Source organism: Glycine max, chromosome 4 (genome assembly GCF_000004515.6).
Source record: "Glycine max cultivar Williams 82 chromosome 4, Glycine_max_v4.0, whole genome shotgun sequence".
Lineage (NCBI taxonomy): Eukaryota > Viridiplantae > Streptophyta > Magnoliopsida > Fabales > Fabaceae > Glycine > Glycine max.
In genome coordinates this window covers 7,347,027-7,360,848 of record NC_016091.4, presented here as the reverse complement: position 1 = coordinate 7,360,848, position 13,822 = coordinate 7,347,027, and the positions used below count along the sequence as shown (strand labels likewise).

The following is a 13,822-nucleotide window of genomic DNA, read 5'->3' as shown; positions in this document are numbered from 1 at the left end:
TATTTTCCATCTCTCTTGCAGAGAATATATACCCTCATGACTGTAATCAACCAACTAAAGTTTGACTTAGTGTTTGTTTGATTTTGTGGTGTAAAACATTTTGAATTGACTTTGTTTCCTTTCAAATTTGATTTTATTAAGAAAATGCCAATGTTTAGTTATTGTTAGATAAAATTAATTTTACTTTCAAACCTCGACTTGACTAGTAGTGTGTTTGAATAACCTATGAAAATCTATTTAACCCACAAAGTTATGGTGATACTATGAAAAACAAGAAACAATAATTTGTTGCTTTACGTTTAATGTGAAAAGTTAATTGATTTTTATCACCTTATAACTGTCCCAAACACACAATAGAAGTGATAAAGGTTAGTTTTTGTGCTGAGTTGAAAATTTTACACCAAACTTGCTTTCAAAATAAGACATCCAAAAACATAAAATACTTCAATTTAATATCAATTTTGCAAAGACTCAACTAAGCACATGCTTAGACATGAAACAATACAATGGGAATACACACGACTAAAAACAATTTCAGCAATCGATTTGTGTGGCTGAGTAGTATGCAATGTTAAATATGTGAAAAGAAGATAGACGTCAAAAATCAAAATTAGGAAATATCATTACTTAGACCAGGACAGAGTATTTGTTCGCTGATTTGTCACCAAGATGATTAGTCTTGAAAACATTTCACTGAAAGTGGCCCATACCATACTCTGTGAAACATACTTTGCAATGTTACTATAATCATAGACAAAGGAAGTATTTGAAAAGTATAGTTTGGTGTCCACTACATGATTTAAATTTTTGTATATTAGGTTTCAAATGAATGTGATAATAATTCTGATACTTTCTTCATCCAAGATTTACTTACAATTTACAAGTTGAATTCACCAGCTACATTTGAAAGGAATCTCATTGCTCATTTTCAGCAAAACAATCTAGAATTGTGTAATGACGGCTTAGGACTGAATAGAGAACATAATTTATAAGAGGTTAGTAAATTATTCTTATGCGTATCATTTTTATTTAAAAAATTAGGTTAACCACAGGTATCTCTATGCGTTTTGAAATACCCAACTTTAATCCTTAAAGTTAACACTGCAAGGGACGAAACCATTTGATTTTAAGAACTAAAGTTTGGGTATTTCAAAAATATAAAAATGAAAACTTAAGATTTTAAATTCACGGACTAAAACCAAATAGGACACCCATTTTTTAAGGAGCAAAATCACCATTAATCTTATACAAATTTAGTTTATAAACAGACACAGGACAATAAAGTATACTATTCCTTGGACTTGGCCTTGTATTTACCAAGAGCATGGCCCAATCTATGAATGGATGATGCAGCCAACGACACAAGCAAGCACAAAAAGCTCAACGTTTGAAGTCCAAACCTCCAACTATCCAAGTGTTCCTTTTCTTATCTTCTGTTTGACAATGATTCAATTAACAAATCCACTATAGAAACAGCAGAATAGACCACCAAAAACAAATACATCGATTTCTAGGAGTTTTTTTTTCCATTTAATCACCTAGACTTTTCGTTGATTGTTTTTTTTATCAGATATGATATTGTTAGTCATACCTAATAACAAGGGATGGATTTGTTTTCTTGTTTGATTCTAGATCTATTTAAAGAGGAAATAAATAGAGATATAATGTTATTTTTAACTATTAACAATTTTTTTTTAAAAAAAACTATTTAAATTCAACTTAGAAATAGGGATAAATGAAAGAGATGGATGATTAAGAAGATTAAGCATATACATAAACATAAATGAGAGTAATTTGATATAACTGAGGCAGAAATGTTTTGACTAGTTGAAATAATGTTTGCTCACACTGTAAGTTGGAATAATGTAGCTGACAAATAATTTTACTTTCAGATAATTTTCACTGCCTTGTTGAAATTAACTTGTCTCACTTATTTTTCTGCCTAGCTATAGCTATATTCACATATCTCAAATGTGAGACACAAGAATGTGCAACCAAATGCCCTATTGTTTATACATGAAAAGTTTGTATTTTTTTATATTCTTGCTAATTCCACGAATGGAACCAACTGCCGCGGAAACTGTAACTAGGAAGCATGAGAAGCTCAATATTTGAAGACAACACCACTTCAATGATAGTCTTTTTACCTGTTTCTGTGCAATGTGCATTTGTACAGGGAAGAAGACAATGAGAGGCCAAAACCCAATTGCTCCAAGCAAGGCAAGAAACTCATTGAAAAATGGCATGGCCATGGCAATAACTGTAGCCACTACCACATACATTGACCTCCAAATTAGCCTAAACAAGTTGATGTTAAATGTTAAGGAGCCCATTTTGATGGGGTAGCCCTTGTTAATGAAATCTGAACGCGGCCATGCCATGTTAGCACCCATCTCAATTACACGAAACAATGGTTGAGCCATCACCTGTCAAATAACATTACATGGATTAAAAACATATTTAAGTCATGTACTTATTATTATATACTTACCATGTAAGAAAGTAAGAAAATGAGTAGGAGGATGGTATTGGAAGATTTAGAAATATCTTATCTTCTCTTAAAAGAAATTCTCTTCTAATATATTTATATAGAGAGGGAGAAGGAAGGAGAGATTGAATTTCATAAATAAAAGGATCGAACCTGATATGCTCCAACCATGTGGATTACGATGAAAACATTGCCAAGGGCGACCAACCAGAATGGCTCGTAAAATCCAAAGCCGGTGAGGATGTTCCCCGGTGTGTCATGTCCGAAAGCAGCATAGCCAAGGCCACCGCATAGCAGGAAAAGTATTGTCATTGCTGTGATTCCTAACACATTCGCCTTTTTCATCTGTTTGTTTTCTGGTGGATATGACTTCAATGTGTCCTAAATAATCCACTCACATCCATAACAATCAAATTTCACAGAATGACTTATTTCTATCTATTTTCTTAGTATAGTGTGATAGTATAATTACTTTAATAATGTGTTATTACTTACCATTATGTCATAAATAACAGTAGCAAAAGAGCAAGCAAGTGCAATGTTTCCCAAAGCACTGAAAACCTTCCAAACTTTATCCGCTTCAGATAAATCAGGTCCTACTTTGTTTCCAAATATACTGGTTGCTTCTCCTTTACCTGTTCACACCCCAAATGCCTCCCATAGTAAGTAATACATGATTGGAATAAAACTGTCAACGAATCTACTCATAAAACACCCTTCTATACAGGGGAAACCTCCAAAAAAGAAATTGGTGTAGAGACATTCTTTATAAATACTATATTGTATTAAAACTTCGGAATTATTGGAAAGATTTTGAAAAAATATAGGTAAAATTCATACCTGAGACCACCACTGCCAGAGAAAGCCCACTTCCAATGAATGCATAACCGAAAGAGGTAGCAGCAGCAATGGTTGAAAGCCACGTTAACTTGTGGAAATTTGGGATTTGAGACAATAAAATTTGGAAAATCCCAAAACCAATCATATAGGGATTATTTGAAAACTTGCAATAAGCAGCATGGCCTTTTTTGTGAAAGCAAATGGCTTTCTTTATAGCCCTGCCACAATCAGAGTCATTATTATTATACAAAAGAAGATGAATTTCAGAGCCCCTCATCTAATTAATTATTAGTATTATGCACAATCAGCAACACAAATGATTAATTAGTTTATGAATGTAATAAAATAAAATAACGTACACCAAGCTTATAGAACTAGTTATAGTGTAGCCCACTGTAACCCCAGCGAGCTTCCCATATAGGACAGATCCGCAAAACACGTGCATTTTTCCACCTAATTTGTTATATGGAAGTAATCAAACATTTAAAATAGGCAATGAATTTATATATTTACATGATTTAATTTTGATTGATAGAAAATTAATTAATCTATCCTTATGCATGCATAAGAATATATAGGTAGGGAAAGTAGATTAAGTAAGATTATGATACCAAGGTAGGCATCAACAGCCTGCATGTAAGTGTAGTTCCTCTTGCCACTGACTGGGTCAGGATATCTATAGCAATCAGCTATAAGATTGTAAGTGTAAACGGAAATGCATGCAAAGAGGACCATCACGGCTATGCCAGCTATCCATCCAAGCTGAGCCATGGCCCATGCCAGAGCCAACACTCCTGCACCCACCACCACCGTTACTATGTGCGTGGTAGCAATGAACACGTTCCCTGCAATGCAAAGTAACCATCCCAATCCACATAAACTGTTTAGTGTTTAGCTTATTCTGCCGCAAGTTAAACCATAAAAGAATATGATTGATTACTTTAATAAGAAAAGTTAAATAGTAGTAGTAGTTTATATCTGTTTGTCCGAAGTGCACACTCCACACCTGTTTTTGGTGTCAAATCAAATTTTGAGGGAGAGGGTAAAAAATTGCAATTGTTGAAAAAAAAAAAACAAAAAAAAATGATGTATTTTTATTAATTATAAAAATAAACTAAAGTTTCTTTAAAAATGCAAAATAATACCATTTTTTATATGCTTTAGTTTTTGTTTTGAAAAAAAGATGGGTATGATATGATAAAATTTATTATGTGATAGGAAGATAAAAACATGGAGAAATGAGAAGTGCTGAAAGAATATTTAAAATGATAAGATATTTTTATATTATTATTCCAAATATATTTATGCAATCAACTTTTTTGTGTTAAATGAACACTTGACGATGAGTTTACCAACTTTTGGTCAAATCGAAAACTTAACTCCATTCTTTTTTAATCTTAGCTTAAAGGTTTGCTAGATCACGTGTGTGAAAAAAAAAAAAAACCTTGATTCAATCCTTAAAAATTACTTAATTTATTTTAAAAAAAAAAACATAAAATACTTAATTTATGATTTAACCCAAATATTTCGTAGAACAATCCAAACTATTTATGATTTCCTTTTTTACTTTTGAATAGTAAAAAAAGCTCAAATGAGTTGGTCTATAATTTTTAGTTTTTATTATGTACAATGAAGATTATGAAAATCGAACATAAATTTTTCATATATCTACTTAACTCCTACTACTTGAGCGACTTTAGTGAGTTGTTAGACTATAAATTTACGTATCAATACCAATTTTATAAATGAACTCGCATAATGCACCTCAATTTCATCTAATAGAAACCCTAAGAGCTGTGAGTTAGGCAGACCATTTCGCGGCCCATGTGACTATGACTAACTGAGATCTGTCTAGTTGGGCTTAGCGATTCACTTTTGGAAATGGAATGGCATGTGAAACACAAAAGAATACGCGTCTGTTTCCGTACGGTAGGTGTCAAAGGGAGTTTCATGGCCACAATATTTTTCTTCCTTTTGCTGAGAGTGGATCAGCTTCGTTATTTTCACCATTTGCTTTGTCTAAAACTAAAAGATAAAACACATTGCACATGGTTGGTTGGAAACTTAGTTGCCTCCTTGGCCCAGTTTTCCAAAAAGAGTTGATTCCTTGGACCAGTTTTGTAAAAGTAAAATCCCAATCCCATGCATATATGGTAGTAGTATTTTTTATTTGTCTGTTCTAGGTGTATTTTATTTCAGATGAATTTGAGAACTTGTGTAGTTCTTTTTAGCTGTAAGCCTGTAAGCATTGTTCTTAAGAAGGGTATTTGTATTAAATTAAGTTATCGGTAAAATAAAAGAGATTTTTGCTGAACGGGGATGTCGGCATCCAAGTACGAATACGCAATTGCTCCACAGCCCAAAATCTAAAGATTCAAATTGGCTGTCATGTATTGTTTTCTTCAATTGGATAATTGAATGAAAATCCTTTTTTATATAATATTTCACCTTAGCTATTAATTGTTTTTGCTATGTTGTCGCTATTTAATTAAATGGATGGACATAAAAAGGAGAGACAACAAATTTGATTCCAAAATTTTAGGTTATGCTTTCAGTTTTTAATTAGTCTAATATAATTTTTTTATAAAAATATGTAACGTCATACTATCTATCCAGCGTTATGAAAATCTTTCTTGAGCTAATAACAAATACACACTACGGGTAGAATTGATATGATCTATGGGTTAGAAGACATTCATATTCTTTGATTCAGGAGACAAAAAAAAGTAACATGAATTAGTTCGGACAATATGTTATGCCATTAGAGTAGGCAAATCAAGAAACCATAAAAGAGTTGAGCAAAAAGAGGAATGCAATGAAGGAGAAAAGTTAGTTACACTAATCACTAACCATATACCACAAAGCGAGGACTAGCGATATCCATTGGATAAAAGTTCATAAGAGGATGGTCTATCCAACTATATAAACACTTATCATGTTCATGAATTACTTGATGTGAGACTTTTATTAAGAGTAAGGGAAAAAGTGTGTTAAGTTATTAGATCATAATTCCATTATCTCTTGATGATTCTGCTTTCTTACTCTCCGTGTCTATGATTCTGCTTTCTTACTCTCCCTTTCTTGTGATGCAACTATGTTATACTAGTACTCCTTCTTCACTCTTCTTCAGAATTAATACTATAAAAGTAGGATTATCTTACATATTATCAAAGCTTTTTTTTGAATCGGTATGTTCCGAGTGAGTCCAAACTCATGCATCATCTTCAATTTTAAGAATCCTAACCCTTAAATGGACGCGCATTAAGGGAATATCTCAAATAACGTGTTAGTGTTTGTCATCGGTAGATACCATTCACGTGGAATCTTCTGACCCCAAATCACCCTTCAAGATATGTCCATGAAAACTTTTTCAAAACGTTGTTTTTTTCCAATATAATATAACAGAAAAACTCGTAATCATCAATATTAATAATACAGTAGATCTACAACGTAAAACACGCAGTTTTTAGTTAATTTAGGTTTCTGTCTTCTTCAAAAGTATTATTTCGCAAGTTTAGTTTAATTTACCCGATCCCTTTCAAATGGCACATGAACAAATTAATATGTAGATTTTTGGCATCATGTTTTGAGTATCTTAGCCACATAAAATACATGCATAATACTAATAATCTGAAATATGAAATAAAAACAGGAGAATAGAGGAATTGGATACAATTATATATTCAAATTTAATTTTATTTTTAACTTAAATTTTTTCCAATAATATCATAAATGCATTGATAGAGAAAGCATACTAACCGGTTCTTTTGACTCTACCATCGTCGTCGAGTTCCGCTGGGTCTCTTGAAGGAATATCCTTACCTGCTTCAATGTCCATTGATTAATGATGAAGGAATTTGTTATCTCAGAAGCGGGAGCACCTAATATATGAGAGAGCAGAGTCGTGGGAAAATGAGAGAGAATAAAGAAAAATGTCGAAAAAGGAATATGGGGAAAAGTTACGAGCACCCACTGAGTTTATATAAACCGGTTTCAAACTGTTGCAGATATATTTTTGTAACTGCATAATATTTTATTTTTCAGTTTTTAAAATAGGATTTAGTAAATAAGTTGATTTCCTATATTTTAGCGGTGAGTCAGTTTTAATGGATTAGACTAATCAATAAGTGGTTCCTCTTATCTTTAAGGAACAAGTTAGTTTTGTTTTACTAATATCTTGTTATCTAATTAGTTTATCTGTTGCTATTTATTGTATCGCTGCTGAAAACAATTTGAATTAGAATAGAATAATTCTATATCCTCCACATATCCATTGTCTCTCTTCTCTCCTCTGTTTTTTATACTTTCCTCCACAAAACCAACACAAACGAAAAGGGAGTTCACTTCCCCCTTATCCGAGTGTCCTTGTGTATGCAAATGCTCATCTCTGGCACCCTTTTAAACTTAAATCATTTATACTACCTATTTTAAAACTTAAATCACATTTTTAAATATAAATTTATAACCATCAAATATTGTCATGGTTATTGGTTAAATATATGTCATTTTGAACTAAAATATCTATTTTATATTTATCTTTTGTTATCTTCAAAAATCTTAAATATATGTCATTTTGAACTAAAAGAAGTATTAGATAAGGAGGTTTTGACATTTTTTTCTTGTTAAGGAGAATTTTTGGTTATTTTATTATTTAATAATTTATATTGATCAATAAGACATTTAATAGAAAATATTTTTTATAAAAAAATTTACAACTTATACATCATCTCAAGTAATTGACTAGATTCTTCGATAGATTTTAAATCAATTTTTTAAGTAAAAATTTAATTAATCCTATTTTTTAAGGAAAGCACATCAATCTCACAATAAAGATCCACTTATGGTATAAAACATCATTTGTGAAAGGGAAACCAATATCTTTCTCAATATTCCTTAAATATTATAGAAGAGTACTAAAAAGTAAAAATACACTTTTTATCATAAAACTCCAAAGTTTGATGAAGATAATGAAACACAACATAAATGATGGGCAATCACTACTAGAAAATTAACTTTTAACGACAATTTTAATATACATTTAAATATGGTTGTGAAATCGTTTTTGAAACTAACGACATTAAAAGTGATTGATGTATCACGATGGTTATAGAATAAATCATCTTAAAAAATATATATCTTTTTAAGATGGTTCTTATATAAAACTCGTCTTAGAATATGCATCTTTTAAGACAATCTTTTAATAAGAACGATCTTAAAATGTATCTCTTCTAAAACAGTTCTTTCATAAAAACAGTCTTAGAATGTGCTTCATTAAGTAATTTCATTGATATATAGAAACATACTACATCATACCATCTCAAAATTGATATTTATACCAAACTACAATAAAAAAAAAATAAGGCAATGGAAGAATGAAAACAATGACTTCAAAAATGTCAAAAATGTCACAGTATCATTTACTACATCGGTTTTTTTATAACTGATGTAGATAAGACAACGTGAAAAGACACTTTTGTGATAGTGAATGAAAAAAGTTATTGGTCGACCAAGTATTTTTTTTATATTAGCGATTGACCAAAGTAATACTTAAAGGGAGAAGGGAATAATCCCAACAGTTATTAAAAGTTATAAAATTATGCTATTAAAAATAAAGAGTAATAATTATAAATATTTCCTATCTCTAAAAATATTCACACTTAACATGTAATATAGTGATTTATATGCATATAAGGTAAAAAAACTAAAACATTATTAAAAAACAAAATTATTATAATATTTTAAGGATGAATATTTTATTATATTATAGCAAGTTTGTATTGATTTATTTAATTAAATATTTCCCTGTGAATATTTTATTATAATTTTTAAGCTGTTATTTGAAGTATGTAGGGAAATATTTCTTTATTAAATATAATCACAACCTAATATTATAAATATTAAATTGAAAAATCTGCTTAATATTAAGAAGAATTTATTGAAAAGTGATTCAATTATCAATATTTAATATTATATAGCTAGATATGTATGCTTATAATTTAAAACATTAAAAGTTACATATATAGTGGAGCGATACAGTGGTTATATTTATAGGCAGGTGGTGGCATTACATAATGGGAATCTGGATTCGCTGTTCTCCCTAGTTCATATATTCATTCACACAGACCACATGAACTGAAGTCGTTAGATTATAATTGGACACATATATTTCAATTAAAAGATAAATTTAAAGCACACCTTTAAAATCTAAACCATTTAATCTTCATCCAATAAGTTCGATTAAGTGACTACATCAATGCGTGAAATTTTCAATTACAGAAAATCCGTTGACCACACATGGTGCATGCATGAACAGAGGAACATTATTCAGTAGTAGAAGAAGAAGAAGCAAATTGGTCGTGCTATTTGAACGGTCATAATGAAATGCTTGTGATTGACATAGATATAATTTTATAAACTGCATTAGTGGGAGGGAGATTCGAATAAAACAACAAGAACTAATTAAAGTAGAGTGGAGAATGGCTCCAACATTTCAGTGTCTTTCCTTAATATGTTTTGGGTACAGTGGAATACCTTGAACTTAGCCAAAAGGTAGAGAAAGGTATGGTACAGTGAAATACCTTTTCTTACTTTCATAATTATTATTTGACAAAATAAGTAAATAACCAATTGTTTGCTACTACTAACAAAACTTACTCATAGTTGCTTATGATGATGTTCCTAGTGGTATTGTTAGTTACGTGGTGGAAGCATAATTTAGAAATTGGCTAAATTTTCGATTATTCAAGAGGACTAGCGGCGGTTTAAACCATTGGTAAACGACAACCTTAACCGCCAGTAAAACAGCTACCTTTTTTTTTTTTTTTATTGTAATGGCGTCATATTCATAACTTCAAAAACCTTCAAATATCGAAATTACAATTGGATTTACATTCAATGTGGAGAGAAATCAAATGCTTTTCATACATTTATAGTTTTAAATAATCTTAATTTTGTGATCTTGAACAAGATTATAGCTAAATTCAATTCTAGCAAATCATATTACAAAACTTAGGCAAATGCTAATTAGTATTTTTGGATATTGGTTAAAGAATTGAAAAAATAATTTTATTAATTGGAATACTGTTTGTAATCTTTTTTACACTTTCCTATAATTTTTTATAATGAATATTTTTATCTTTTAATTTCTTAACTAATAATTTAAGGGCACATGTTAGTAAATCCTTAAAATTTATTCACACATATAAGGTCTTAATAGAATTTATTAAATCTAGATTTTGACTCAACTTTATGCCATTTTAATGATTTTGTTGAAAGCCATTCAAACACGGCTAGTCAGACAAAAAACTACTCACAATTAATTATTTAATTATAAATATCCCATATAAAATATATTTATTAAAATCAAATGTGAAAAAATATGTTTTGGATACATTTGACTTAAATCAAAACGCAGAAAAGTTCTAAATAAATTTCCATTATCAATAGTTAAAGATGTTTTAAATGATGTTTGATTTGATTGATTTCTGTTTTTATTTTCAAAGAAATCAGAGAATAAGAATAAAAATAGTTTGATTCAAATTTATAGAAAACATATTCTTTAAATATATTTTTAAAAACATACCAAAAACTAAAAACAACAAATCAAATTTTTGAGTTTTTTCTAAACAAGTAAAAACATGGTGACATTTTCGGATATTTTCTTCTTAATATATGTTTTATAAATCTTAAAAATTTTAAAACAAAAACAAAAAATAAACATTCAAACCGAACGTGACCTTAATGTTTCAATATTTTTAGGTTTTTGCTTGTCCACGTGAAAACGTTCAATAACATGAATAAATTTTTATATAGTTAATGTGCTAAATTTAAAAGTGATTAGAGAAGCACTAACAAGTGAGGTCTCTTCAACATTAATTAGCTGAAGATAAATGTTGAAAGAATTTTACAGTGCATACGATAAAACTAAATGCTGAAAGAATTTTATACATTTAATTGAGTTCATTCAGTACGTTTAACTTAAATTAATCAGACATTAAGTGACTTTTAAATATTGAAAGGCCAGACTTGACTTTAAATAGATAGAACCTTTCTTAAATTTGAAGTATAAATTTGACTTATTTACTTGACACTTATTTTTCTAATGAATGGATTAATATTTTTAAATTTTGACCTAATTTTAAAATAAATACATAATTAAATAAACCGATAAACCTACTTTTAAATAAATTAGTTAACGGTCCTAAATCCAAAATTTTAAATGTGGCAACAAATATATAATAATAATAATAATTTAATATATTATTATTATTAGGATAAAGTATAATTTTATTTTTTCTCAAATTTTTTAATTTTGGTTTTAGTTCTCTAAAATTGTCACTCTAAATTTTGATTTGACTTAAATATATTTTTAGTCCTTTAAAATTGAATTAATTTCTTTTTAGTCCTCTAAATTCAAAATATTTTTTTTAAGTACTTGAAATAATAAAATATATTTTGTAGTACTTTTGCATAGCACGAGACAAACATAGAATAAGAAAATCGCAATTTGTTATCATTGTTGACCTCCAAAGTTTGATTTTGTATTTTATATTTTAAAATACATTTCTGGTGAGTTAAAAATTGTTATAATCAAGTTAATAAAAAAATTAAAAATTCATTAATCACTTTAAAAATTACTTTAATTTTTTTTATTGACTTAATTTTAGAAGTTTCAAACCATAAGGAAAGAAATCTTATTTTTAAATATAAAATAGAAAATCATATTACGACAATAAAAAATGTCAAAAATTATGAATTTCTTATTTTCTATTTTATTTTACATATTTGAGGGACTAAAAAAACAATTTCAAATTTAAAGGATTAAAATGAAAGTCACTTACATTTAAAAAACTAAAAACATATTTAAGTCTTTTAAAATACATCACTATTTAAATTATTTTTTTTCTTAAATACTATCTAAATCATTTTTCGTTTTATCGTCATCTAAACTATATTAAGGATAAACGAGGTGCATTCTAAAATTAGAGAGAAAAAAAATTAAGAATATGAAGATGATCTTATGTGCACAGGTGAGCATGATACACTCTCATTGATCCCTATGTATAGATGATCTCATATAGAGGTACAGGAAACAATATGAAGATGATCTTATATACTATGAGGATTTAATTCCTCGCCATAGAGGTGAGACAACAAAAGAAGAAATGTTTATCTCTCACAAGAAATATAATGAAGATTTATACATTAAAGAAGTTCAAGATGTAGGGTTGGTTGCAAGCCAGTTGCTACTCCATCTGTGACAAATGAGAAGCTACTATAAAAGATGATGGAGCACTATTGTAAGCCTATTGTATCTAACACCCACACAGCCAAATTTCATGTACACTAAAGTCTTCTATCAAGGTTCACGTAGAAAACAAGTTAAATTCCTTTCGTGCAACTCAAATAATTTAAAGAAAAAATGGTAATGTCTTTGTTGTTATTTATAAGACATAGTTACCAATTTTTCTTATTCTTTATTGTATGATTTCATTTTATCTTTCTTATGTATTAATTATTATTTTACTAAAATATCTTAAATTATCTTTTCCTCTCTCCTAAGGAGATTGAAAAAAATAAATAGATTTCTAATAAAATTAAGAATAAATTTTAAAAAATATTATAATTATAGACAAATTAATATTAATAACTAAATTAATTAATTAGTTTGGTGGATGACATCGGGCTATGACATAAAAAACAAACAACAATTGCACAACAGAGTACGTGGCAGGCTGGCAGCAGCTGAAGCTACAAGTTAAGATATATAAATTCAGATTATACTTGCAAAAATGAGGGAACAACAAGATGAATCTACCATAATTTACTGTGACAACAAATCAACAATAGATTTATTCCATCATCAACAAACAACACATGCATACAACTATTAAATACCATTTTATCATAGAAGCACTGACGACTAAACGAATCCCACTTATGTTCTGCAGGATAGAAGACCAAATTATAAACATATTTACAAAAGCAATTGCAAACTATTTTTGGAGTTTCAGAAAATTGCGTTAAGGAAGAATGGGATACATATTTCAAGAGAGGAAAAGAAAGTCTTAAATATGGCATGATTACTCTACAATGAAAGTTTTAAAAAAATGTAGAAGTTATGAAAAAAATTGAAACAGACATTTTATTTGGTGGTGGGGCTGAGCTATTGCACAGGCTCACAGCTTTGTATGTGAGAGAGAAATCCGAAAAACAAGAGCTACCAACATCAGGCCTTTTACCAAAATTCTCTTTTTAACTAGCTTTTTCATTCAACTATATATCTTTTAATACTATGTCACTATCACTTTCTATTCTAAAAATAAAAATATTATCAAGAACACTGCTGCTACTTTGGATCAGTGTTCAGCGGAAGATGTCGAAGACGTGAAGAAGCCTATTTCTTACACTCTTGTTGGGGAGCTAATTTGTGGGCCACAGGTTCTTTCAACGCACGTGTGCTGAAATTGACTATCATATATCTGTGTAAGACGA

At 29.2% G+C, this 13,822-nt stretch overlaps 1 protein-coding gene across 1 annotated transcript; it reads right to left on the bottom strand.

Annotated features, from left to right (window-relative positions):
- Window positions 1-1,793: 1,793 nt before the first annotated feature.
- Window positions 1,794-7,278, bottom strand: LOC100780988 (amino acid permease 8). Its single transcript, XM_003523706.5, has 7 exons — window positions 7,088-7,278; window positions 3,940-4,173; window positions 3,688-3,781; window positions 3,329-3,546; window positions 2,984-3,123; window positions 2,642-2,869; window positions 1,794-2,426 (listed from the first exon to the last, which is right to left on the bottom strand). The coding sequence occupies exons 1-7, from the start codon at window positions 7,164-7,166 to the stop codon at window positions 2,004-2,006; spliced, it is 1,416 nt and encodes a 471-aa protein (XP_003523754.1). The 5' UTR covers window positions 7,167-7,278; the 3' UTR covers window positions 1,794-2,003.
- Window positions 7,279-13,822: the final 6,544 nt, after the last annotated feature.

Excerpts from the sequence above, each read along its gene's own strand:
- LOC100780988 (XM_003523706.5), bottom strand. The coding sequence starts at position 7,166 with ATGGACATTGAAGCAGGTAAGGATATTCCTTCAAGAGACCCAGCGGAA. Across the intron at positions 3,782-3,939 it reads GGCTGTTGATGCCTACCTTG|GTGGAAAAATGCACGTGTTT; the intron begins GTATCATAATCT and ends ATAACAAATTAG. Across the intron at positions 3,547-3,687 it reads ACTAGTTCTATAAGCTTGGT|GGCTATAAAGAAAGCCATTT; the intron begins GTACGTTATTTT and ends TGATTGTGGCAG.